The sequence below is a fragment of the Camelina sativa genome, chromosome 16 (assembly GCF_000633955.1).
Source record: "Camelina sativa cultivar DH55 chromosome 16, Cs, whole genome shotgun sequence".
Lineage (NCBI taxonomy): Eukaryota > Viridiplantae > Streptophyta > Magnoliopsida > Brassicales > Brassicaceae > Camelina > Camelina sativa.
The window spans coordinates 28,972,118-28,997,805 of record NC_025700.1 but is presented as its reverse complement, the minus strand read 5'-3'; the positions used below and the strand labels follow the sequence as shown (position 1 = coordinate 28,997,805).

General features: G+C 38.6%; 3 protein-coding genes, 3 long non-coding RNA genes and 1 pseudogene across 7 annotated transcripts; 2 read left to right on the top strand and 5 right to left on the bottom strand.

Annotated features, from left to right (window-relative positions):
- LOC104753128 (ABC transporter F family member 3) lies at window positions 397–8,840 on the bottom strand. The gene is made up of 18 exons (XM_010475423.2): window positions 8,541–8,840; window positions 8,133–8,348; window positions 7,847–8,036; window positions 7,532–7,740; window positions 7,269–7,418; window positions 6,896–7,024; window positions 6,705–6,806; window positions 6,476–6,622; window positions 6,288–6,350; window positions 6,162–6,208; window positions 5,961–6,020; window positions 5,764–5,846; window positions 5,485–5,579; window positions 5,128–5,214; window positions 1,266–1,353; window positions 1,036–1,121; window positions 883–945; window positions 397–747 (listed from the first exon to the last, which is right to left on the bottom strand). Exons 1-18 carry the CDS (start codon window positions 8,742–8,744, stop codon window positions 622–624), a joined length of 2,145 nt encoding a protein of 714 aa, XP_010473725.1. The 5' UTR covers window positions 8,745–8,840; the 3' UTR covers window positions 397–621.
- On the bottom strand, window positions 9,003–11,055 carry LOC104753126 (annotated as a pseudogene).
- On the bottom strand, window positions 11,254–14,243 carry LOC104753125 (mediator of RNA polymerase II transcription subunit 37a). Its single transcript, XM_010475419.2, has 6 exons — window positions 14,121–14,243; window positions 13,541–13,808; window positions 13,218–13,432; window positions 12,874–13,116; window positions 12,278–12,757; window positions 11,254–12,197 (listed from the first exon to the last, which is right to left on the bottom strand). Exons 1-6 carry the CDS (start codon window positions 14,158–14,160, stop codon window positions 11,455–11,457), a joined length of 1,989 nt encoding a protein of 662 aa, XP_010473721.1. The 5' UTR covers window positions 14,161–14,243; the 3' UTR covers window positions 11,254–11,454.
- LOC104753124 lies at window positions 15,330–16,120 on the top strand. The gene is made up of 2 exons (XR_762077.2): window positions 15,330–15,572; window positions 15,896–16,120. It is a non-coding gene; the product is annotated as an uncharacterized LOC104753124 (long non-coding RNA).
- On the top strand, window positions 17,501–18,033 carry LOC109129669. Its single transcript, XR_002035948.1, has 3 exons — window positions 17,501–17,651; window positions 17,737–17,837; window positions 17,952–18,033. It is a non-coding gene; the product is annotated as an uncharacterized LOC109129669 (long non-coding RNA).
- LOC104753122 (protein NLP6) lies at window positions 20,241–23,805 on the bottom strand. Of its 2 annotated transcripts, none has more exons than XM_010475418.2 (6): window positions 23,302–23,805; window positions 22,528–23,117; window positions 22,367–22,414; window positions 21,321–22,233; window positions 20,922–21,242; window positions 20,241–20,828 (listed from the first exon to the last, which is right to left on the bottom strand). In XM_010475418.2, the coding sequence occupies exons 1-6, from the start codon at window positions 23,522–23,524 to the stop codon at window positions 20,359–20,361; spliced, it is 2,565 nt and encodes an 854-aa protein (XP_010473720.1). In that variant the 5' UTR covers window positions 23,525–23,805; the 3' UTR covers window positions 20,241–20,358. The 2 variants fall into 2 exon arrangements, with proteins under 2 accessions (XP_010473720.1, XP_019093004.1); XM_019237459.1 differs by lacking the exon at window positions 23,302–23,805 and having other exon boundaries at window positions 22,528–22,822; window positions 22,921–23,013.
- LOC104753121 lies at window positions 25,041–25,610 on the bottom strand. The gene is made up of 2 exons (XR_762076.1): window positions 25,475–25,610; window positions 25,041–25,384 (listed from the first exon to the last, which is right to left on the bottom strand). It is a non-coding gene; the product is annotated as an uncharacterized LOC104753121 (long non-coding RNA).

The following is a 25,688-nucleotide window of genomic DNA, read 5'->3' as shown; positions in this document are numbered from 1 at the left end:
CGAAAAAAAAAAAAAAAAAAATAATTAAAATATTATTGAATTTGAATTGCGTTGCATTTAGGGAGAAGGTTACAAACGTCTTTTTCGTATGACAAATAATGCCTGAATCCGAGAGTACGGGTTAGAGTTCCTAAATTAATAAGATTTTTTTAAAAAATGCCTTATTCTGTAATTGTTCCATTATAACATCTAAACAAGTAAAAAAGCGTAAACCATATAGTATTCATTAGGATGACAAAGCACTGATCTTTTTTAGTAAATGAGTTGAATAGGGGGAAGTCAAACACTTACAGCACTGGACATGTAAGCACAATTAGAATGCTCCATTTTAATTAGGCCCCAAAAAATATACGTTAACGGATGAGTCAAACAGTAAAGTGGACATTAGAGAATATGTATATCTACGGATGATTCAACTCCGTCCGTATGCTTCTTTTACTTTTCAGTTTCAAGTAAACCTTTTAAACACAATAAAGCAAACTATAATGGTTTTTAACAAACAAGTAAAATACGGTCGCCTAATCTCAGGTAAAAAGGATGACTGCTGACTGCTGTGTCCTATTGAGGGAAGTAAATAAAAACGTAACATGGATATGGGAAATATAATAAATGCAGCACAGCTTAAGATGAAGATTGCAGAAGTTTCTTGTAGTCATGGAAGGTTCCATGGAATGGTGTAATCCTGCCGTCTGACACAACCCATAGCTCATCCACACTTCCCGATATTAGATGCTCGTCGTGACTCACCTGCACAAACACACAAACAAACAAGATTGATTGCTTCTTGTATTATGAATCTCAATAAACACCAACCCACGGTACACAGATTCATATTTATTCTTGAAAGCCAATTTCTCTAGTGGACAAGGATTGAGAGAGTACCATGCAAATACCGCCTTGGAATAAGACTAGTCCTTGGATCAAAGCTTCCACAGCATCCAGATCCTGAGATTATATATTATAGTTCCTACTTTTAGCAAACCGTAATCCTTGTTAAGAAGTTGCATTGACTATATATTTATAGATGTAGCTTACAAGATGATTGGACGGCTCATCAAGCAATAACAAGTGTGGTTTCTTGAATGTTATCTTCGCAAATGCCACTCTGCTTTTCTGACCACCTAATTTTCCATTGACACTCAAAAACATTAGTGACATAACAAATTACTATTGCCACAACACATAACTGAAGTAGTTCTAATTTCATTCTAGGGCTTGCATCAAGAATATTGCGGTTATAGAACTCCAAACACCCGAAAAAGTACCTGACAAAGTGTACATGGGCTGCAGTGCAAGATTTCCAGTAACCCCAAGAGAACCCAAGTGACTTCTGAGCTTTTGTTCCGGTACTCCCTGCGACATCATATCAAAAATACAAGTTAAGACATCTTGAGAAGCCGAGGGCATGTAGATTTTTGCTAACTGAAATTGTCCTTGTAACTTGTAAGACGTAGACAATACTGTAAACACTAATATATGAAACTTTTTTACCTCGATTTTGATCTCATGTTAACTGACACATACAAATAAGAGGGATATTACAGGAGTGGGAACTTACAGGGTAGCAGCGCATCATATATAGAAGAGGATTCGAAGAAAGGTCTAGTCCATCCACATGGTGCTGACTAAAGACTGCAACTCGAACCTGCAAAAGGATATATCAATACACCATATCAGAGCCACCAAACTATACATTAACGCTTAACAGAGCAGGAAATCAAGCACTCAGAAACCTAAGATTTAATAATACTGTTGTGAAAAGAAATTTTCAAATATCAATGCTTTCTAAGAATCCAACTCCTTAAACCTAGATGGGGTCTTAATTATTTAAGGTTTTATATAAGCTCATCTCATATGTTCCAGAGAGACAGTGTTCAATTTGTTGTTCAGGGAAAAGAGTAGTCTTCTGCCATACCTTAGCAGAACGGAAAACTGTTCCAGAGCTTGGTTGCAGATCCCCAGAAATAAGTTTGAGAATAGTTGATTTACCAATACCATTGGGTCCCACCACTGCAACCCGACGAGAAAACCATATATAGAGNCCGCCTTGGAATAAGACTAGTCCTTGGATCAAAGCTTCCACAGCATCCAGATCCTGAGATTATATATTATAGTTCCTACTTTTAGCAAACCGTAATCCTTGTTAAGAAGTTGCATTGACTATATATTTATAGATGTAGCTTACAAGATGATTGGACGGCTCATCAAGCAATAACAAGTGTGGTTTCTTGAATGTTATCTTCGCAAATGCCACTCTGCTTTTCTGACCACCTAATTTTCCATTGACACCCAAAAACATTAGTGACATAACAAATTACTATTGCCACAACACATAACTGAAGTAGTTCTAATTTCATTCTAGGGCTTGCATCAAGAATATTGCGGTTATAGAACTCCAAACACCCGAAAAAGTACCTGACAAAGTGTACATGGGCNGAGTTGGGAATTCAAATTTATAGCTGCAAGAGAAAGACAAGAGGTTAATGTATAAAAGGCAGGTTGAATACTACTGCAACAATTTTATCCAATATCATAGTACAGCATCATTCCTAATTTCAATTGAAAGTGATTTAGNCCCAAGTGACTTCTGAGCTTTTGTTCCGGTACTCCCTGCGACATCATATCAAAAATACAAGTTAAGACATCTTGAGAAGCCGAGGGCATGTAGATTTTTGCTAACTGAAATTGTCCTTGTAACTTGTAAGACGTAGACAATACTGTAAACACTAATATATGAAACTTTTTTACCTCGATTTNCTTTGCATTGTAACGAAATTTATCAATGAACGCCTGTAGCAATAAACAAGATATCAAACATCAAACTGAAATCCCCATGTTGGAATACTGTTAAACAAACTAGAGACGAGTTGAAACAGAAATTCATAAGTTCAGTTTTCAGTAGAAAAAAAAGAAACCTGCATATGTGACCGTGATCGTTCACTTGATTCAAAAGCTTTTTGCTGATTTTTCACTTGTTCTTCCCGTGTTCTTTCGAAAATATCATAATTTCCCTTATAGGTACTTAGTTTTTGGTTTTGCAAATGGATGATGTCCGTGACCACCTGTAGACAAAAACAAGTATTACACATGTCCAGAGATATTGGAGAAATAATAACAGTATGGAGATCAATAGAGAAAAAGTACCGTGTTCAAGAATTCCCTAGCATGGGAAACGACTATAAATGTTTTTGGCCACTTCGTTAGATATGTTTCTAACCATAAGACAGCATGGAGATCAAGATGGTTCTACCAAAAGAGAGGAAAATTATGTCAGAAACCTTAAAATATAAAGGATAGATTGATCTAAAAGGGAAAACAATTAAAAGAAAACACACCGTAGGTTCATCAAGCAACAACAAATCAGGCTCTATAAATAGAGCACGAGCAAGTGCAATTCGCATTCTCCATCCTCCTGAAAAAGTATTCGTAGCTTTCTTCTGCATTTCTGGAGTGAAACTTAGACCCTGAAAATGACGTAGAGAGCAACATCTGCAAGTTAGCAAACAGTACTCAAAGATGAAGGCAAGAAAAGCACATGCAAAGATGTCAACAGAAGATGGCACCCAAATCTAGCAATTTATATGCATTATGTGGTGATGGGTCACGACTTGCATCCAGATATGCATACCCTCTTGTTTCTATCTATGCTACCAAACGAAAAACCTCTAAAGGGCTGCAGAAAATTTATAGTGGTAAAGAGCAACTTACAGCAAGGATACTAGCTGCCCGAGCCTCAGCAGTATAAGCATCAATTGCATCAAGTCTTTTGTATATTTCTTCAAGCCTTTGAGACATAAGATCTCCTTCAATTGTGTCTTTAGGCATTCCATCCTTAGCTGTGGGTTCTTCCATTTCTCTCTTCAGATAACACAACAAGAGTCAACATTCCCAGCAAAGACGGATGATACGAAAAGACAAAACACCTGAATGAGTAAATGGTAATACTAATTAGTAAACAAGCTTGATCTAACCTGCTTTGCGAGTATTTGAATCTCTTCTTCCAACAGCTTGGTTCTTTCAACATCAGTGTTAAGAACGCATTGTAAAGCTGTCGTCTTGTCACCAACCACTTCTTGTTCGACATGCAATATCTGGCAATTAGTAGGAATACCCTCAATAGCGTGCATAGCCATATACCTCAAAAAGGTTGTTTTTCCGGTACCATTACGTCCTACAAGGCCTGTAGAGTAATCCAAAAAGAACAAGTTCCCATCAGTAAGCTAGATTGGATTAAAAAGAGAGCTAGAATAAATAATAAAACCCACCGTAATGGCGTCCAAAAGAGAGGGTGATAGATCCATCGACAATGAGATCACGGCCTCCAACAGAAACATTAAAGTTATCCATATGAATATCTCTGATAGCGGAGCCACCACCAGTGTCATGATTGACACTGACAGTAGGCATCCCTGCTTTAGCGGCTTCCATTTCAGCAACATGTTGTTGATATTGTAGCTGCAAAAACAAAGAAACAAGTAAATCTCACAAATAAAAACAAAATAGAACAAAATGTCAACTAAAAAAAGGGAATGTGTCATTATAATTCAATACCTCTCTTTGGCGATCATCCTTTTTCTTTCTCCTCTCAATCTTAGCTAAATCACGTTCCGTGAGCAAAGGCCCATCCACAGGCTCAGGCTTCGTCTTCTTAACCGGTCCATCATCCATTCCATCGTTCATCCGCACAGGCATAGCAAGACTCCTTACAGTTGGTGTAGGCTTCACCAATCCATGCTTTCCAAACTTATCCGACAATTTGCTACAAACCTACACACCACACATCCAGTTACAAAACTAAGCATTTCTTTATCTCAAAAAGCGAAACCTATTCTTGAAACCATTTCACCACAGATTTAATTAAATTCCCACTCACAGAGAGACCCTAAAGAAAAGAAAAAAACGAATCTAGGATACAATCAATAATTGAACTGAAGCAGCAAGGTCCGATGATTTGCTTACCAAACGGCACTCGTCGAAATCGGAAACGCATTCAGCAGCGACGAGGAGCTCACCGACGGCGNAGACAATACTGTAAACACTAATATATGAAACTTTTTTACCTCGATTTTGATCTCATGTTAACTGACACATACAAATAAGAGGGATATTACAGGAGTGGGAACTTACAGGGTAGCAGCGCATCATATATAGAAGAGGATTCGAAGAAAGGTCTAGTCCATCCACATGGTGCTGACTAAAGACTGCAACTCGAACCTGCAAAAGGATATATCAATACACCATATCAGAGCCACCAAACTATACATTAACGCTTAACAGAGCAGGAAATCAAGCACTCAGAAACCTAAGATTTAATAATATTGTTGTGAAAAGAAATGTTCAAATATCAATGCTTTCTAATAATCCAACTTCTTAAACCTAGATGGGGTCTTCATTATTTAAGGTTTTATATAAGCTCATCTCATATGTTCCAGAGAGACAGTGTTCAATTTGTTGTTCAGGGAAAAGAGTAGTCTTCTGCCATACCTTAGCAGAACGGAAAACTGTTCCAGAGCTTGGTTGCAGATCCCCAGAAATAAGTTTGAGAATAGTTGATTTACCAATACCATTGGGTCCCACCACTGCAAACCGACGAGAAAACCTTATATATAATTTACAATGCTGGGAAGAACCTCAAAAATTTAAGAGTTCTAAACGTTCTTTGATGCTGTGCGTATTGGTATCCACATATGATAGATGACAGTTTATATACATGTATCATCTGCGAGATCTCATAATCAAGGGAAAGGGGGAGAGCCTTCTTACTTGCCATACGGCTGTCTAGATCTATTCCGAAATTTAGGTTCCTAAACAACAACGGACCACCAGGGTAGCCAAATGATGCATCACTGTAGAAAGAAAGAGCAAGGACATTTAGCATGTTGATGTCTGGGTCCTCCCCATACTAAAATTAAAGAAGTTTCTGTCAGATTCACACTGCTGGTTTCTGGAAGATAACAAACCTAAAACTGATGATGGGAGGTCCAGGCTTATCGTCAGGAGTTGGGAATTCAAATTTATAGCTGCAAGAGAAAGACAAGAGGTTAATGTATAAAAGGCAGGTTGAATACTACTGCAACAATTTTATCCAATATCATAGTACAGCATCATTCCTAATTTCAATTGAAAGTGATTTAGTATATATATAAGAGGGGCTTCCTTACTCAGGATCATTAATAACTTGATCCACATGAGCCAGCCGGTCCAATGCCTGAATCATGGACACAATAATATTAGAGTACCGCTGATGGCCAAAATTTAATCACATAAATAGTTGTAACTGTTGACACCTTGATTCTTGACTGAACAAGAGACGCCCTCTTTGCATTGTAACGAAATTTATCAATGAACGCCTGTAGCAATAAACAAGATATCAAACATCAAACTGAAATCCCCATGTTGGAATACTGTTAAACAAACTAGAGACGAGTTGAAACAGAAATTCATAAGTTCAGTTTTCAGTAGAAAAAAAAGAAACCTGCATATGTGACCGTGATCGTTCACTTGATTCAAAAGCTTTTTGCTGATTTTTCACTTGTTCTTCCCGTGTTCTTTCGAAAATATCATAATTTCCCTTATAGGTACTTAGTTTTTGGTTTTGCAAATGGATGATGTCCGTGACCACCTGTAGACAAAAACAAGTATTACACATGTCCAGAGATATTGGAGAAATAATAACAGTATGGAGATCAATAGAGAAAAAGTACCGTGTTCAAGAATTCCCTAGCATGGGAAACGACTATAAATGTTTTTGGCCACTTCGTTAGATATGTTTCTAACCATAAGACAGCATGGAGATCAAGATGGTTCTACCAAAAGAGAGGAAAATTATGTCAGAAACCTTAAAATATAAAGGATAGATTGATCTAAAAGGGAAAACAATTAAAAGAAAACACACCGTAGGTTCATCAAGCAACAACAAATCAGGCTCTATAAATAGAGCACGAGCAAGTGCAATTCGCATTCTCCATCCTCCTGAAAAAGTATTCGTAGCTTTCTTCTGCATTTCTGGAGTGAAACTTAGACCCTGAAAATGACGTAGAGAGCAACATCTGCAAGTTAGCTAACAGTACTCAAAGTTGAAGGCAACAAAAGCACATGCAAAGATGTCAACAGAAGATGGCACCCAAATCTAGCAATTTATATGCATTATGTGGTGATGGGTCACGACTTGCATCCAGATATGCATACCCTCTTGTTTCTATCTATGCTACCAAACGAAAAACCTCTAAAGGGCTGCAGAAAATTTATAGTGGTAAAGAGCAACTTACAGCAAGGATACTAGCTGCCCGAGCCTCAGCAGTATAAGCATCAATTGCATCAAGTCTTTTGTATATTTCTTCAAGCCTTTGAGACATAAGATCTCCTTCAATTGTGTCTTTAGGCATTCCATCCTTAGCTGTGGGTTCTTCCATTTCTCTCTTCAGATAACCCAACAAGAGTTCACATTACCAACAAAGAGAGATGATACGAAAAGACAAAACACCTGAATGAGTAAATGGTAATACTAATTAGTAAACAAGCTTGATCTAACCTGCTTTGCGAGTATTTGAATCTCTTCTTCCAACAGCTTGGTTCTTTCAACATCAGTGTTAAGAACGCATTGTAAAGCTGTCGTCTTGTCACCAACCACTTCTTGTTCGACATGCAATATCTGGCAATTAGTAGGAATACCCTCTATAGCGTGCATAGCCATATACCTCAAAAAAGTTGTTTTTCCGGTACCATTACGTCCTACAAGGCCTGTAGAGTAACCCACAGAGAAAAAGTTCCCATTTGTAAGCTAGATTTCTCTTCCCGTCAATTCCTTGGATTAAAAAGACAGCTAAAATAAATAAGAAAAACCCACCGTAATGGCGTCCAAAAGAGAGGGTGATAGATCCATCGACAATGAGATCACGGCCTCCAACAGAAACATTAAAGTTATCCATATGAATATCTCTGATAGCGGAGCCACCACCAGTGTCATGATTGACACTGACAGTAGGCATCCCTGCTTTAGCGGCTTCCATTTCAGCAACATGTTGTTGATATTGTAGCTGCAAAAACAAAGAAACAAGTAAATCTCACAAATAAAAACAAAATAGAACAAAATGTCAACTAAAAAAAGGGAATGTGTCATTATAATTCAATACCTCTCTTTGGCGATCATCCTTTTTCTTTCTCCTCTCAATCTTAGCTAAATCACGTTCCGTGAGCAAAGGCCCATCCACAGGCTCAGGCTTCGTCTTCTTAACCGGTCCATCATCCATTCCATCGTTCATCCGCACAGGCATAGCAAGACTCCTTACAGTTGGTGTAGGCTTCACCAATCCATGCTTTCCAAACTTATCCGACAATTTGCTACAAACCTACACACCACACATCCAGTTACAAAACTAAGCATTTCTTTATCTCAAAAAGCGAAACCTATTCTTGAAACCATTTCACCACAGATTTAATTAAATTCCCACTCACAGAGAGACCCTAAAGAAAAGAAAAAAACGAATCTAGGATACAATCAATAATTGAACTGAAGCAGCAAGGTCCGATGATTTGCTTACCAAACGGCACTCGTCGAAATCGGAAACGCATTCAGCAGCGACGAGGAGCTCACCGACGGCGTCAAAGGCACCTTCACCTTCCTCACCGAAGTCGAAATCCTCGTCGGCGAGGACATTGATGATGTAGTCCATGATCGGCTCGTCCACATCCTGAGCTCTGCGTCCGAGCACTTCATAGACCACCGAGCTCGCAACTTCTGTCATGGCGAAACACAGAAGCGAGAGAGAGGATTACTTACAATTCCACACAAACTGATCTTTGATATCTCGAGAGAGCCGAGAGGGGTGAAGGCGAACCTTAACCTTTTTGGTTGGTTTTTTAGGGCTATTTGGAACCTTCTGGCCCGGACAGAGACAATGGAGACTAAACCAAACAAACATAATAATGATTTTAATTTAATCGTCCTCCGGTTTACACCTTAAGTCTTAACACATTTAGCTCAGGGCCATTGAGGTGAAATCAATCATGTTTGGTACCCGAATGTTTGAGAGTAGTCATTTAGATTACCAAAAATATAACCTTACCAAATGAAACAAGTTTAGTGTCATATTTTTGTTACTAACAAAAAGTGTTTGTAAATCTCTTTGACATCACCAAAGAATCTCAGCCACACAACGACAATGAGGGAGAGATAGAGAGAGGCATTAAATGAATTGGATGTTGCACTTTGGTGAAGCTCTAGGAAGAGTCGTTAGATTGGCTCGCAAGTACTTGTTGCTGTCCTTTTGAACACCAATTCTCACAGTTTCAAGACATTGCAGTTTTCCCAAAAAATGCCTCATTTGTTTCGGCTCTCTAAAACTTCCTCCGTACCCTGTAATCTCTAGCATCTTGATTCGACATGCCAACAAACAACACATTCCCCTCTTCTTCTTGCTAATGCAGGGGCATGCGTCTCCACATCTACTAGTAACTCTGTGCACAAGTCCCTAAAAAAATACCAGACCATCTTTATTCACATGTATGTATAAGAAGAGCAAAACAAACCATTTCTGACAAAATCATTGAACACCTTACTTTGATAGCTAGAGTATGAAGACGTAGAGAATTATTTAGCACAAGAGGCAATGCTTGCCATCCTTTTTCTTCGTCGCTCTCAAAAGATAGATTACGGAGGTTGTTGAAGACCGGCATGTAATCGCAGCAGAAGAAAAACACCTTCACTTATAAAATTATAATTATCACAAGGGTAGGGGTAGCTAGAAACCAAGAAAGAACAATGAAATTGTAGCAAAACTAACCTCAACAGCATCAGGAGACAGGTGAAGGGTCTCAACATTGCGTATCCCCGCAACTAGATTTGTAACATTACCAAAAAGATCCTCTAGACGGTAAACATCAAAATATTGATAAATATAATCACTATCATAAGAGACAGAAGGCTCCCACAATCGAAGATCTAGTATAGCTTCAACAAGGGAAGGCATATCATCAACAAGAGTATAGCCTTGGGAGACAAAAGCAGAGTAGTCAAGAAACTCAAGACACGGTGTGTCGAACCAAACTTCTTCATCATAAGCCCATGAGAAAAGAAGAAGATGGAAATAAACCGTGACTCTCTTGACGAATTTACTAACCGGACCCCTGCCAAGTTGGCGGGTCATCATCACAACACTCACGTATAAATAGTTCCTCGAGCGCACGGGAGCCAGAGATGAACCACTCGTAAAGTTCTTCATTAACCACAAGCGCACCGAGAGAAAGTGTCTTGAGGGCCGGGAAGAACATTGTGCCTTTAGGGGGAACATGCCCTGCAACATCAGTTCGTTTTGAAAGTGTGAGTTTAACCAACGTGTTGTTACTCGACAAGATCCTGATCCCTAAATGCAGATATCAAGATTGCAAGTGTAGTTCCAAGCATCCGCGTTCGAGGGCAGTGACAATCAAACGGTTAGAGCGAGGTATCTCATAGCGGCCACTCAGAGAGAGTCTCTTGATGGGACAAGTGCTCAGGTGAGCCACTGTTTTCTCCAAGAAATCAGAGAAGCCACTAGTTGTTGAGTCTTCCAGATCAAAGTTGTCTACAAGCAACAACAGATTCCTCTATCTCTTGGACATAACGGATGTGGAAACAACAAGTTTTGTGGGAAGTAAAGACAGGATCTTGCCAAGAACCTCATCTGGCAGATTGCTGATGAAATCCATTGGAGACAGAGACAGGCTCGAATCGAATTTTAACAGCAAATCTGGATCAGAGTTTTTTTTTTTTAAACATCATCAAAGTCTCTAATACATAGCCAAAGTTCACAAACCCTATTTATCAATCAAACTAAATCAATCACTCTAGATCATCAATATATATAATTCAAGACCGATACAGACCTTAGAAAATGAAGCAGGCAGGCGTGGATGTATCATCAAGATTCAAGAAACAGATGAAATCTGCTTTTCGACTACACAAAAGAGTTCGGCTCACCCATTTCTTTTCTTATATACATTTCCTCTCTGTAATTGTGGGGATTGTTGATTTCATTCACCGGGCCATGACCTCTCGCCTAACCCTTTTTTCTTTCTTTCTTTCTCTTTTAAGTAAATTTTTATTAAACCACTAATAATAAAAGGTTACAAGGCCTAAAAGGCCCACCACATATCACTAACAGCAAAAACATGTTTAACACTGGACTGGACGCTTACCAAAAGACACATCCAAAGACACGTGTGTCGACATGAGGTGAAAGTGAGTTTGATAATATGATCCCAAAGACACGACGATGTAACAAGAGAATCTTCCCCTATTTGAAAATCTTTAAAACATTCCTTGATAAAATACATAAACCAAAAACAAAACAAAAAACGGCTCTTTCTTTTCAATGAAAAGCTCAAAAATTTAATAAACAACTAATATGTCTATAGTCTCTCTACTCTTTCCAAACCACTTGGGAAGTCACAAATCAGCAATATCCGACTTTTGGTCTAGAGCTCATCGTGAGACTCATCGTCCTCATCTGTCGAACCTGATTCACCGCCCGGTGCCCCACCAGACTTTTGGTATACTGCAGTGATGATTGGATTACAAACAGCCTCAACCTCCTTCAGCTTCTCATCGTAATCCTCTTTCTCTGCATTCTGGTTTTCATCCAGCCACTCGAGAGCCTCTTTGGTCGCAGCTTCGATCTTCTCCTTGTCATCCGCCTCCAATTTGTCTGCAAGCTTGTCCTTGTCGTTCACTTGGTTCTTCATGTTGTACACGTATGTCTCAAGGCTGTTCCTTGCATCAATCCTCTCCTTTACCTTCTTGTCTTCATCTGCAAACTCCTCTGCCTCCTTCACCATCCGCTCAATCTCTTCTTGGCTCAGACGTCCCTTCTCGTTTGTGATTGTGATCTTCTCTGATTTCCCACTCGCCTTGTCCTCTGCTTTCACGTTGAGAATACCGTTGGCGTCCACTTCAAATGTGACTTCGATCTGAGGGGTCCCTCTCGGAGCTGGTGGGATTCCGTTGAGGTCGAATTTCCCGAGCAGCCTACAGTCTTTGGTGAGACTTCTTTCACCTTCAAAGACCTGGATGGAGACAGTCGTCTGCTGGTCTTGGTATGTCGTGAACACCTGAGATTTCTTGGTTGGAATAACCGTGTTTCTCGGGATCAGCTTTGTCATCACTCCTCCGACGGTCTCAATACCCAAAGTGAGTGGTGCAACGTCCAAAAGAAGGATATCTGAAATTATATAGACACCACATTTAGACACAACATTTACACTAAGATAAGAAACAGCTGTACATCGCAGAGAGACATACCTTTGGTTTCATCACCACCTTCTCCACTCAATATACCTCCCTGAACGGCAGCACCATAAGCAACAGCCTCATCGGGGTTCACACCCTTGTTTGGCTCTTTCCCTTCAAAAAAGTCCTTCAATAGTTGTTGTACCTTAGGGATTCTAGTACTTCCACCAACAAGAACAATCTCATCGATCTGGCTCTTCTTTAGACCAGCATCATCCATGGCCTTCTTCACGGGTCCCATTGTCTTTCTGAACAAGTCATTGTTCAGCTCCTCGAAACGGGCTCTGGTGAGTGGCTCAGAGAAATCAGTACCATCGAAAAGGGACTCAATCTCAACACGGACTTGGTGCTGGCTGCTAAGAGCTCTCTTGGCTCTCTCACATTCCCTTCTGAGCTTACCCAGAGCCTTGAAGTCCTTGCTGATGTCCTTCTGGTGCTTCTTCTTGATCAGCTTGATGAAGTAATCCATAACCCTGTGGTCAAAGTCCTCACCTGCGCATATCACACAGTCAAAACAGGTCAACACAACAACCATATATATGCCTCTACACAATCAGTTCAGCCTAATGTAATTCAGACAATAGATTTTAAAGTACAGGTTAAATTACCTCCCAAGTGGGTGTCACCGTTGGTGGAGAGTACCTCAAACACTCCATTATCAATGGTCAAGACACTGACATCAAAGGTACCACCACCAAGGTCAAAGACGAGGATGTTCTTCTCACCACCCTTTTTATCCAGACCATAGGCAATAGCAGCAGCAGTGGGTTCGTTTATGATTCTGGCAACGTTGAGGCCAGCGATAACACCAGCATCCTTTGTGGCCTGTCTCTGGGCATCGTTGAAGTAAGCTGCAACAAGTAAAAAAAAGTAAGAGGTTAAATAAAGCAAACAAACAAACAAACATGGAAGAAGAGGTAAGGACAGAGTATTCTGGTAAATTAAAACTCACCTGGAACAGTGACAACAGCGTCCTTGATTTTTTTGCCAAGGTAAGCTTCAGCAGTCTCCTTCATCTTAGTAAGAATCATGGCACTGACCTCCTCAGGAGAGAAGACCTTGGTCTCACCATCCTTGATCTTGACTTGAATGTAAGGCTTGCCTTCCTTGTTCACAATCTTGTAAGGTACAAGTTTCATGTCCTTCTGCACCTCTTTGTCTTCGAACCTAGAAAAAAAGATAGAGACTTTAATGCAACATTCCATGAGAAAAGAATTTAATGCAACATTCCATAAGAACAACAGAAACCGAAAAGCAAAGAAAAAGAATATTTACTTTCTGCCGATCAAACGCTTGACATCAAAGACAGTCCTCTCAGGATTAACAGCAGCCTGGTTCTTAGCAGCCTCACCAATCAACCTCTCGGAATCAGTGAAACCCACCCAGGAAGGTGTAATACGGTTACCTTGGTCGTTGGCAATGATCTCAACATGGCCATTCTTGTAAACACCAACACAAGAGTAGGTGGTACCAAGATCGATTCCAATAACAGATCCCAACTTGGTAGCCTCTTCCTTCGCAATTGAAGCCGCAAAAAGACATCCTGAATCATACATAAATTTCAATCGTCAACAATGTTACCAAAGAGGCCAACACAACACGACACAGATCACTATCCAATTTTTTTTTTTTCAGCCAATGAGCAATGCAGATACAACTATATATACAAATGCACTATGACAGATCTAATCTGAAATAATATAGTGCAAAATCAACAAAAGCATCTATGAACTACTACTAGTCCCATCAAACATAGATCCGGTGACATTCATAAAAACAGTAACATAAGAAACTTTTTTCACTGATTCAAGCAGAAGAAACAAAACAAAACTCATACAGATCGAAGGCTTTTTACCTAACAAGACGAACGCAAGCAGCACCGTATTGCGAGCCATCTCGAGCTGAGTATTGAGATTCGTACTCTTTTTTTTTTTTTAACTAAATGTTTTGTATTTTTATCAAAAGCTATGAAGTCGCATGAAGAAGCTTTATAAGAATAAGAAAAAAGAAAAAAAAAAAAAAAAAAGTAAATCAATGCCCGAAGAGAAAGAGAGAGAGAGCCAGTGCCATCTTAGATTACGTGGACCACTCATTTCATAACATGTGTACGGTGAACACCATTGACTGCGAAGAAAGAGAGGCCATGTCATCTTATATGTGGCAAACCAATCAAATCGCGACACGCACAGCACCGGCCAATTAGATCTGTGATCTTGCGTTGGATTAATCTTGACCGTCCGTGTATGCTCGTTTTACGATAATGGGCCTCTTTCCTTTTTTTAATTCAGCTTCTTAATTCATAAGCCCAATGTAATGAATTGTTTGTTGCCCGGCCTAATCAAGTAGTACATACATATTTGATAAGATCGAATAACTTGTATAATAAAAATCACTGACATTGTTTGCTTTAAAAAAAAAAAAAAAAAAAAAATTGTATAAGCATATGTGATGAGTGCTTGTGGGTACAGAAAAAAGAAAGACGAATAATTAGGCTTCCTGAGTTTGGCAAAGGTTTGAAAGAGAGATCATCATATAAACAAAAGATGAGAGATATCAGATATGAATCAGAATCACTCAACCTTTATTAGGAATATATATCAAATTTTTATAAATGGGTGCTCTTCTCCACTATCATTCAGTCCATTTATACATCTATTATGTTCATTTCCTACAAAATATATGATCTATGTATGTATATCATGGTGTCCATATACGTACTATAATTATATTAGCGATTAGAGTACAAAACAAAACAGAAATATATATATACACATTCATATCCAAGTAACTGAGTAAGGATCATATGTATTCAGACGACAATTATTATTTTTCGAATTATTTGAAGCAATGACGAATATTGGAAGGTGACAAAAGAGGAGGATCCATAGTGCACCTAGTTGACTTGTGATTATGTGTTTCTCATTCATTTGTTGGGAAATATAATAATCTTTGATCTTATTTTAATATGTAACTAATTATAATTAATATTCCTATAACTTTACAATAATTATTATCCATCCATAGCTTTTGATTATGTTTCCAAAATGAATAACAACCTTTCTTCACAATGTCATCTCCACCACCTCTTGCTTCTATATAACTCATCTCGTATGTCTGTCTCTATAAAATCTCACAACTTATATGTCTTGCAAATCTTAAGCCGCTTAAGAAACAAACAAAAAAACAACCAAACATGAGCTATAATACAAAAGAATTAGTATTTCTCATTGTTCTTATTTTCACAATCACCTCCGTTCATGTTTCTGCCGCTACCCCTCGTCATTTTGTGAATCTCAGGTCGAAGAAGGTGAATACTCAATTTTTGCATCTTAATCATATATGATATATAATGATTCGTGTGTGCATGCCGCCGTTTTCATAAGTTGCTATTTGGTTAATTTGGTTCCTATTTCATCGTATTTGTATAGAAACTTAGTTGAGATTAACAAATGGAATATAGATAAGTAGCGACGTTCTGGTTAGTGGTGTGTTTAACGTACGTTTGTGTTTCGCTGTGTGAGGTAATTGAGCATGTGTCGTTAATTATCTTACTTTTCATGCCATAATTAGTAAGTTTTAACATGAAATTATGAATTTTTTGATAATAAATTAATATGTATTGATATGAAGGAGACTAGTAGTCAAGTACAGGAGAGAGAGCTTGTGGAGTTTCATCTTGACTATGCAAGAACAGGGGCCAATCACGATCATGAACCGGGGAAAGGAAGACCTTAAAACAACTTCAATCAAGATTATACCAAACTTACTATTTATTTACCAATAAGCTTTTACTTTTTAACCTGTAAAATATCACACTTCTTCTTTTGTTAATGGTAAAATATCAATATATACATATATGATGTAAGGCCAAGATAAAAATAGTTTATCCGGCGATGACAAAATCGACACATTATATTTATTATTTTATTTTCTTTTGGTAAAATTTTAATACAATTTGGGAGAAAAACATTTCATTATAAAAATTAATTGGCGATTCTCTAATTAGAGGATAAACGAAAAAAAAAAAAAAGATGGAAAAACCGACGACTAATTTGCTTGAGCAGTCCTTCGTCTCTCTCTACTCAGTCGACACAGTCCTTCCTCTTCCTCTTTTTTGCTTGAGCAACACTCTCTCTCTCTCTCTCTCTTTCCTCTTTCCCTAATTTAAAATCTAGGGATTGAGAAATTTTACAATCGACGAAGAAGATGGAAGAACTGACGACTAAGAAGATGGAAGAACCGACGAAAAATAATATCAACATGAAGAGAGGCGCGTGGGAAACACAGAGTCCTTCCTGCTGATATCATATAATCATATTACTTTTGCTATTGACAAAACCATTAGAATGGATAAATATGAGTTTTGAATTGAAAGATATATTTTTGCAATAAAATTGATTTTAATATATAAGAATTCAGTTGTGAAAATTTCCATAAAAACCAGTTACATTTTTCTAATATATAATATATATATGGGGATGGTCAAAATCTATGGACTTAGAGCAAGTTCAACAGTGGTTCTAAGGAGTTTTTAAGAGATGCTTAAGATTAAAAATAAATTAAAATACATGATAAATGTTAAAATCGATTCTAAGTTAAGCATTTTTAGAATTCTTTAGGATCTCATATGTGTCGGTCCGTCATTGGTTAGTGAAATTAACAAAAGAAAAAAGACCGAACCTTTTTTCTCCTCTCTCTTTCATTTCTTTCGAGCCGATAATCGGTGAATTTTGTCTCAAGCCTCAATCCGTTGAATTGAGAGAAGAGATGAGTCGGAAATGGGTTTCTAATCTGGCGTTATCACCATCCAAGCGACGCCGGTGACAACTTCGGCGATATATGGTTCCTTAATTGCAAACACCAAATCGGGAAGTAAAGAAATCGATGAGTTTGGTTCAAGGACGCTCCAATCTTGTCCCATGGTATGCATATCTCTGATTTGAAGTGTAGATCTTTAATATCTTCTGAATTAAGAATAGATATTAGAAAATTAGAGTTTTCTGATTTATGAATTGATTAGTAAAATTAGGATTCTTTCGATTGGGTATTTATTTTAGCAAAATTAGTGTTTACAATTGTTAGTAGCTTGTGAATTTGATGATTTGAGGGTTCAATCAATTTTAGCAAAATTAGTGTTTAGGATCAGGTCTTCTTACTTCTCTCTCCTCTGTTTCCTCTGTTTGTATACGTCCAATGCTTAACATATGAAGCAATGATTCAACAGATGAAACCTACTCTCCCTGCACTTGAACTACTTCTTCATTCAAACGATGAAGAAGTCATAAAAAATGCTTGCTTTGCACTGTGACATCTCTAATGGTTCTGAAGATGGTATCCAAAGTTTGACTGAGGCTGACTTTGTCTCAAAACTAGTTCAATTTCTCAAGTTAGTACTTCTCAGAACATATTTAAACCCTTTGTGACATGTTTGGTTGCTGATGGCTGATCAATTTTTTTGTTTTTGTTTGCAGACACCCTTCTCCAGCGGTGCTTGTTCATGCACTTCGTAAAGAAGCCTGCTTGCTGGGTGATTTTAAACATCACTGTAGGCACTGAAGAACAAGATTCATGGGTTTGTTCTTTTTTTTTGTATTTTTGAGACATTTTTTTGAGGTTTTGTCTTTTGGTCTATGTTTGTTAATAATCTTAATGTCAAGTTGTGTTTTTTTTTTGTTGGAATGTATAGGTTTGGATTGAAAAAGGTAGATAAAGTTGTGGCCTTTATCTCTGATGAGAGCTTCTTGTCCAATGCCGAATCTAAGCTCCAAGTAATAATAACTATCTCCACTTCAGATTTTCTTTTGTTGTCCATTTTGTTTCATGAATATTGTACCTACCCTTTTCTCTTGCATTTTGATAAACAGAGTATGCGACGGTTTTTTTGGATCCTCCTGTCCAGTATGTGTTGATATCTCAGCCATATCAGGATTGGCCAATGCACAAGATGAGGCTGAGAGGTTACTACATTCTGTGTGAAGATCTCTTGAGTTTCTGACATCAAAGTTCCATTTTCTGAACTGATTTCAGAAGTTGAAATATGTTTAGACTGTTTAGGAACTGAGAAGCTTAAGTGTTAGAATTTATCTACCTAGACCTGTTACTGAGAAGCTTAAGTCAAGTTCCAGTTCTTTAGTATCAATAGTCTTTGCTGGATCAAGTCGAGTTTCCCTCGGTAGCAGAATGTTGGTGTCTTCAGAACTGCTTGATAAATCTGTTTGTCGAGGTCAGCTTAGTAGCTTTGTCCGGATGTCGGCCTTGTATAACCATAGTTATGAATCGGATCCGATAGCTTGCTTGAACCCCTTGCTTAAACCCTTAGACCCCCTGTACCACCTACCACCAGTAGATCGATTGCTTAGGCCTGTTGAAACTTTCCAGGACCAAACTGACTACAAGCTTTGTGTGGAATTCATTTACCTCCATTGCCATGTGAGGGATGACCCACCTGCTTTGTTACAGTTTGACACCCTCTTCCTGCGATCCCCGATTATAGCTTCATCTACAACTATGAGGTATGTTCTTCAAAGCTTTAAGTATCCCATGCGATTGAACCCTCTCAGGTTGGCGACAAAAATCGTTGAACCCTTGTACCACCGACTGCCATTAGATCGAAAGTTTGGGTCTATTTCCACTTTCCAGGGCCAAACTGATTACAAGCTTTGTGTGGATTTCATTTACCTCCATTGCCATGAGAGGGATGACCCACCTGCTTTGTTATGTTTTGATACCCTCTGCCTACGATCCCCGAATACAGCTTCATCTACAACCATTATGTTTGCTCTTCAAAGCTTAAACTATCCCATGCCCTTGAACCCTTTCGGGTTGGCGGAAAAACCCTCAAGCGTTCCCTCCGTGGAACACCCTTTTAAAAGCTCATCGGTGCCATCCGCTAGAGCCGCTCATGACCACCGTTGGTCGAGGATTTCGTGAAGCCTGACTTCAAGAACGAATCCGTCATGGTTCCAATAGACTTCTCAAAACCTTTTCAATGTGAAAATCATTTTGTTAAGCTCATGGAGCCCCTATTTTTAGCTCTCTATGTCTATTTGGTTTTACGCTGTAAGAACACAACCTTTTATGGGTTTTAATTTAAATGAAAATTCATGGTTGTCCAAAAAAAAAAAAAAACCCAAAATTAGAATCTATCATTGGAACATGCCATTTTACAGATTTATAAAAATGTTTTTAAGTTACTTATTTCCAATATTATAATTGCAAACATGCTTAAATACTTTTTTTGGCACCCAACCGTTGAACATGCTCTTAGAATGCACAAGTCGCTCTCTTAGTTAAAACTTCAAAATGTTCCTCAAGTATATAGGTACATTATCAATTAGTATATAATGAGATCTATATTTATATTGTTCTCTTAAGTATTTCACAAATCTTATCAATGGAAACTGAGAATTAGAGAACATGTCACCTTTTCATCAATATCAATAAATTGGTCTAATTTTGGTTATTGTAAATGTTCATGAACAATTTTATATCTATATGTAGCCTTAATATTATTCTCTCCAGTAATATATATCAAGTGTGTACAATTTATTAACCCATATAATGAGTTCCATATTTCCATAATTCTCACTAGTATTTACCAAAAATAAGTTCTATGTACTTCCCAAATATTAAAGTGGGGATATAGAACTTATCGTAACCACTTTTATTTATTTATTTGTTGTTGTTGCCCACATGCCATGATTTAATTTCTCTAACAATAATACCAAAACTGCTCCTTTTACATGTCCTCATTAGGCATAATTTTTTTGTTTTGGGTCAACCCATCATTAGGCATATTTATTATACAAGAAAGAGGTCTAACGGGGTAAGTTTTTAACAAGCTCCGCTTGGAGAATCATGAAACATGCATAGTTGCAAGTGTTGTATGAGGTAATTGCCAGTGTAATTAACAGAAGTCACATACATAGGCAAGAACTAATTTTTATTTTTATTGTTCCATCAACATCTATTGATATGTGGAGAAGTATGCATTTTTATACATCTCACAAAAATGAATACTGTCTAAAACTCCTCTTCCCAGAAAACAAAACTCTCAGATCCATACAAGAAAGTTGTATACAAGTGAAGCATTGTCATAAGCACATCATGTTTTCCTCTGAGCTTTCGCATGAGCTCCCAAAGTTTAGAGTCACGTCATGCACTGAGAGCCTCAGTGTGTTTGCTTTCGCTGCAGACGTGTCAAGGCACTCACTGAGGTCAGCATCACAAGAGACCGAGACCCATTCGCTGTCGTCGTCTAGATACTTGAGCTCAAACGCAGCCATTTCGAGCTTCAGCCTCTTAGCCACTTGCTGCTTCAGTCCCATAATGCTTACCGACTCCGGTGAGATCTTGAACCTGATGATGTCTTCTCTGTACGTTGCCTTTATACTCACGAGCTTATTGTGGAGTGTTGTTGGAGAAGCTGTATCTTGGCAGCTTAAGTGTGCCCAAAAATTAGCTATGTTTTTAGAGCTACTGTCCGAATCGTCCAAGGCCGTCTGCCTGACTGTTTCTTGGTTGTGTGTTGGAAGCCGAAAACGCGTCTCACATATAACACCCACTGTGAAATACGAGACAGTGTGAGAACAATGGTGACGGATCTTGAGATTTTGCAGTAGAATACATGAAGATGCTGAAAGGCTTTTACTTTTACCTTTGCAAGAAGCACGCGATGTTGATGAACCTGCACTGTCTTCTGCATCTCTGTTTTCAATCTTGACATCTTGAAGATAACTTGGAGGAGATGTAGAAGCTGGAGGGAAGTTCTTTGGTGATTGGTTTTCGGTTGGAGATATTTGGTGAGACCAAGGGCGAGGGGAGAGGGAGGTCAAGTTGAGTGATCCATCAGCACCTTGAACAGAGTCTATAACATGTTTAAGTCGTGTTAGAGATCGGTTCACCTTGTTGATTTTGCGAGATGGCCACCGTGAGATCCCGTGTTGTCGACAAATGCGTTTCATTGTTGTTGGGCAAACTGGAAAAAGAAAGCACAAAGTTCTTTTAGTTTGCCATCAACAATTACAGAAATCGATAGACAAAGTTAAGAGCATACCACCGAGGCTCTTTGCTGCGTCTTTTAGACTACCAGCAAAATATTGTTGAAGCACTTCTATACTGATTGTTTTCTCGGTTTTACCACGCTTCCTTTCTGATTTTTTCACTGTTTTGGCTTCCGATAAAGGTTCAAGCGTTTGGAACCTCTCAAACCCATCAGCGACTTCATTATTCTCCATAAGGTCAGAGTTTAAGCTCAGCTTCTGTTCGGGGGCGTTGAGCTCAAGATAATCCTTAGAGATTGGTGCTGGACGATGTATCCTGATAGGTTCAAGTTTCGAGTAAACCATTCCGTCTTCTGAAGCTTCCACGACTTCAAGAGATATTTCGTTTTCACATAGTTCAGTTTCAGAGACAACCTTGAGACTCGAATAGTGCTGCTTCATTGTCTGAAACAGAGAACCCAACAGAAAATCTTGCTCACTCTCGTCTGTGATGGCTGGAGGAAGAAAGAATTCAAGAACATACTCATCGTCCCCGGTAAAGGTGCTCTTTAAGCAGACCGCGAAACAGCTCGTCAACTTGAACATGCGTGCATAATGTACTAATGGGTAGTCGGTTTTGCAGAACCGAGTAACATCCCTAGAGAAGCATAGATTTCCAGAGAGAAACGCCCTCCCAGCAACACCTTGTCCCTTCTGCAGATGGTGTTCAGCACAAGCGTCTCTGAAACCCCAAACATGAGCGTCCACAACATAAACCGCTAAATCACTGGTAGACATACAGACTTTCCCCATACAGCTCCCATCAAAGCTCGAACAGCTTTTCTTAAAACCACCTCCAAAAGCTAGAACACTGCGATGCCTGCAAGGGACCCATGTCTGAGCTAAAGGAAGTTTGTAGGTCTCGCACACCACAGTCAGTATCTCCAAAATCTCAGCCAATGCATTTTGGCGACCCTCGTTGCAGATCTGGTATAAAGGAGAAGTCAAAAAGGAAAATGGGGATCAAAACGACAAGGAACAGAACAAAATGAACTCAAGACAGTTCTTGAAAGTTTCTGAAAGAATACTCGAGATTTTGACATTTGGACTCGCAGATAACCTGAGTGGTCTCGTGGTTCAGTATTTCCGAAGTTTTCAGATTCACAGCCTGCAACACAAGTAGAAAACGTTCATGTCACCGTAAGATCAAAGGATACTGATAAAAGGACCCCCAGAAGAAAAAGAAAAAAAATAAAAAAAAAGGGAGAAAGAAAAGCAAACCTCAAGCGCTTTACAAACTTTTTCAACCTCAGGAGCATAATTAATCTTGGGAGAAGTCATAATAAGCTCGACAACACCAACACAGAGCTGCCTGGATGGTTCAAAAACAGGCAAAGCCAAGGTCCCCTGAACATTATAGTGCAAGGCGTGACCAAGGCGGGAGAACTCTTTGCTGGAGTAATACTGCACATTGGGAGTCCACTCAGGCAACTTCTTCCTGAAAACGCGACCGGGAAGGCCGAGGTCACCGTCGCGTTCACCATCAAGGGAAAACATATAGGTCAAGGAAACCATCCTGTATTGATGAAGGCCGTTACTATTGGGAGCAAGAACAAAGGGCTGTCCCGAAGTAGTAAGAACATATCGTCCACGGTTTTTAACAGGCGCCCAAACCTGAGCAAGAAGGTGTTGTTGTCCAGTAGATTCCTTGAAGAATCGAAGCGCTTGAGTCATCTTGGCTTTGATAGCACAGTAAGAATCTGGATTATCTTGATTCTCGGAGGAGGGCATTAAACCAGAATAGGGGGAAGGAGCATGGTTATCATCAATAATAACCTCCTTGGTCGTGGTGGTATCATCAGATTGTGAACCTGCATTATTTGCAGATCGAGATCCAAATAAATTCAACTTAAATCTAAAAAAAAAGATCAAAGCAATGCAACGTTTACTTAAATCCGGGAAAATTCGAAACTAGGAAGATTCCAAAGGAGCATATCCACTACTGGAACTTACATTATCCGAATAGGATTCTAAAGTTGGAATCTAAAAACTTACTAGGAGGAGGAGGAGCAAGTAGAAGGGAATAATCGGTGAAGCGAGAGGAGGGAGCTACGTAAAGATCGCCGGCGCCGACATCACCGGCAGATTCGGAGAAGGACCAGAGAGGAGAGAAAGGCTGTTCGGAAGATGAGAAAATGACCGGAGACTTGAAATTAGAAGAGAAAGTTATCTGATCTAACGGCCAAGAACCGCTGAGATCCAAATCGTCAAGTTCCATCAAACAAACAAACAAACAAACAGCAAGCAAGCAAGCAGGCGACCAACAACAACAAGAAACTGTGATTCAAGCTTCGTCAGAGTCAGAGTGTGAATATCTCTCTCCGGAAATTTCTTTCGCCTTTTAATTCTCCGACTCCGAGGCCAAAAAAAAAAGAAGCAGAACTGTGATTCAAGCAAGTTGAGACCAGAAGAAGAAGGAGAAGAAGAAGAAATCAGAAATGAGAGAGGAGGAGAAGAGCAGCAAGTTGGAAATATTATAATTGAAGACAAGACATATATTTTTGATGATTCCACGCTGTACCATTTTACCCCAACCACTAGAATATCTCTCTCTCTCTTCATGCAAATTCTTTATTTTCTNTTTTTTTTTTTGGGAAAAAAAAAAAAAAAAAAAAGCATCGACTTCAAATTTTTTTAATTGGATCATTTCCACCCAAATTCGATTATCCTTTTTAAGATGGGTATTTATTTTTGTGGAAGTTTCTAAAATTAATCTATTTGATATTGATATTGATTGACCATCTCTCTTGACAATTGTCTTTGACAAAATTCGATACACACATAAATAATAATAAGGTGTGGAATCAGAGGACTCGATGATACGATTTTTTTTTTTTTTTTTTTTCGAATTTGAATGTTGCAATTGTTTATGACCGAGTGAGATTTGTATCACATTTATTTAACAAAAAAAAAAAATAGAAATGAATTGATTATATGTCTAAGACGTTTCTTACACGTCCAGCACCAACAACATGTTGTCATTAACATATTCTATGCGTCTTTAAAAGCCTTTAAGACGTAATTAGGCACTAAGTGCTGCTTGTTGTGGGTGAGTAGAATAATATCAACGACTCCTATTCTTTAATTAATTCCCCCATTATTATTANCCCCCCCCCCCCCCATTATTATGCTCTTCTCTTAGCCAAATACTACTCGTATAACTTTCATTAACAAAGCAATTATTTGACCCCCCGCCAAACATAAAAAAAAAAAAAAATTATGATAAACGGAATCTAACTTTCCGGGAATGAATAAAAAAGCTAGAAACCACTCAGCCACTTTCAACTACTTACCCAAAGTGGATCATTACTTCATCCCTTTTGGTTAAAATACATATTAGTATATTTATTAACAGTAACGTTTTCTTTCCTAGTGGGGACATCTTTCTTCTAATGATATCATTAGATTACTAATTTGTTAAATTAGCTGTGTTAATCAATAATAGTTAATCCCCAAAAATAAGTAATTGTTGCAACGTATATCCCCCACTTGTTTCAAGCTGTCTGCCAAGTTGACAAGTGTTTGGCAATGATCAAATTGTGTCCCTCCTATATACCCTGTAAATGACTTTCCTTCTTCCATATTTGGACTAGATGGTTAATCAAAGCAAGCCATCGGCTACACTACCTTAAGAAGAATCTCCAAAACCCGAGCCAAATAACCAAACTGAACTAAAAACTCCATCCTCAACCAAAGAGTAGATTGATCATTCGGCCCCGATAAACAATATAATATAACATAAGAGGCTTGGGAAGACTATGAAAGAACAGATTAATGTCGTAACAAAGTCTCATTTGCCAAATCCAATCAACCAAATCACTTCTTTGAGACATACTTCGCTCCATATCAGTCATTACATGATAACAAAGTTTTATGACCTGGAGATTTCCAGGAACATAATGCAAGAGAAGAGACGAACACTGAGAAAAATCGGATCTTACACGATACGCTCCAGCTCTCTGGCGTAGCTTAGAGTCTGGTTGATGAGTTGCAGAGATGGAATCTCTTTGCAAGGTGCAGTTTCTTTGGCTTTCTGGAAGACAACAGACCCGTCCTTCACTTCCCACTCGGGGTGCTCCTGTATTATATGACAAAAACTAAATGGCGTCAAGGGTTCATGAAAATTAAAAAGGTTCCAAGTGGTTACACAAAATGTTTTTTCTTTTACCTCGTTGACATAGGTTAAGAGTTCTTGATCAGAAGAGAACAGCAACATCTGCCGAGCATCATTGATAGAGACATAATCATAAGCTTTCTCACTGCATCCAGCTATTTCATCTCTGATAATTCAGTCATCACAAAAGAAAAAGGTGAGATAACAAGCGAGAAGACATGAGACGGAATTAATCCAGAGATGGATGGAAGCATTGATGTTACCTTAT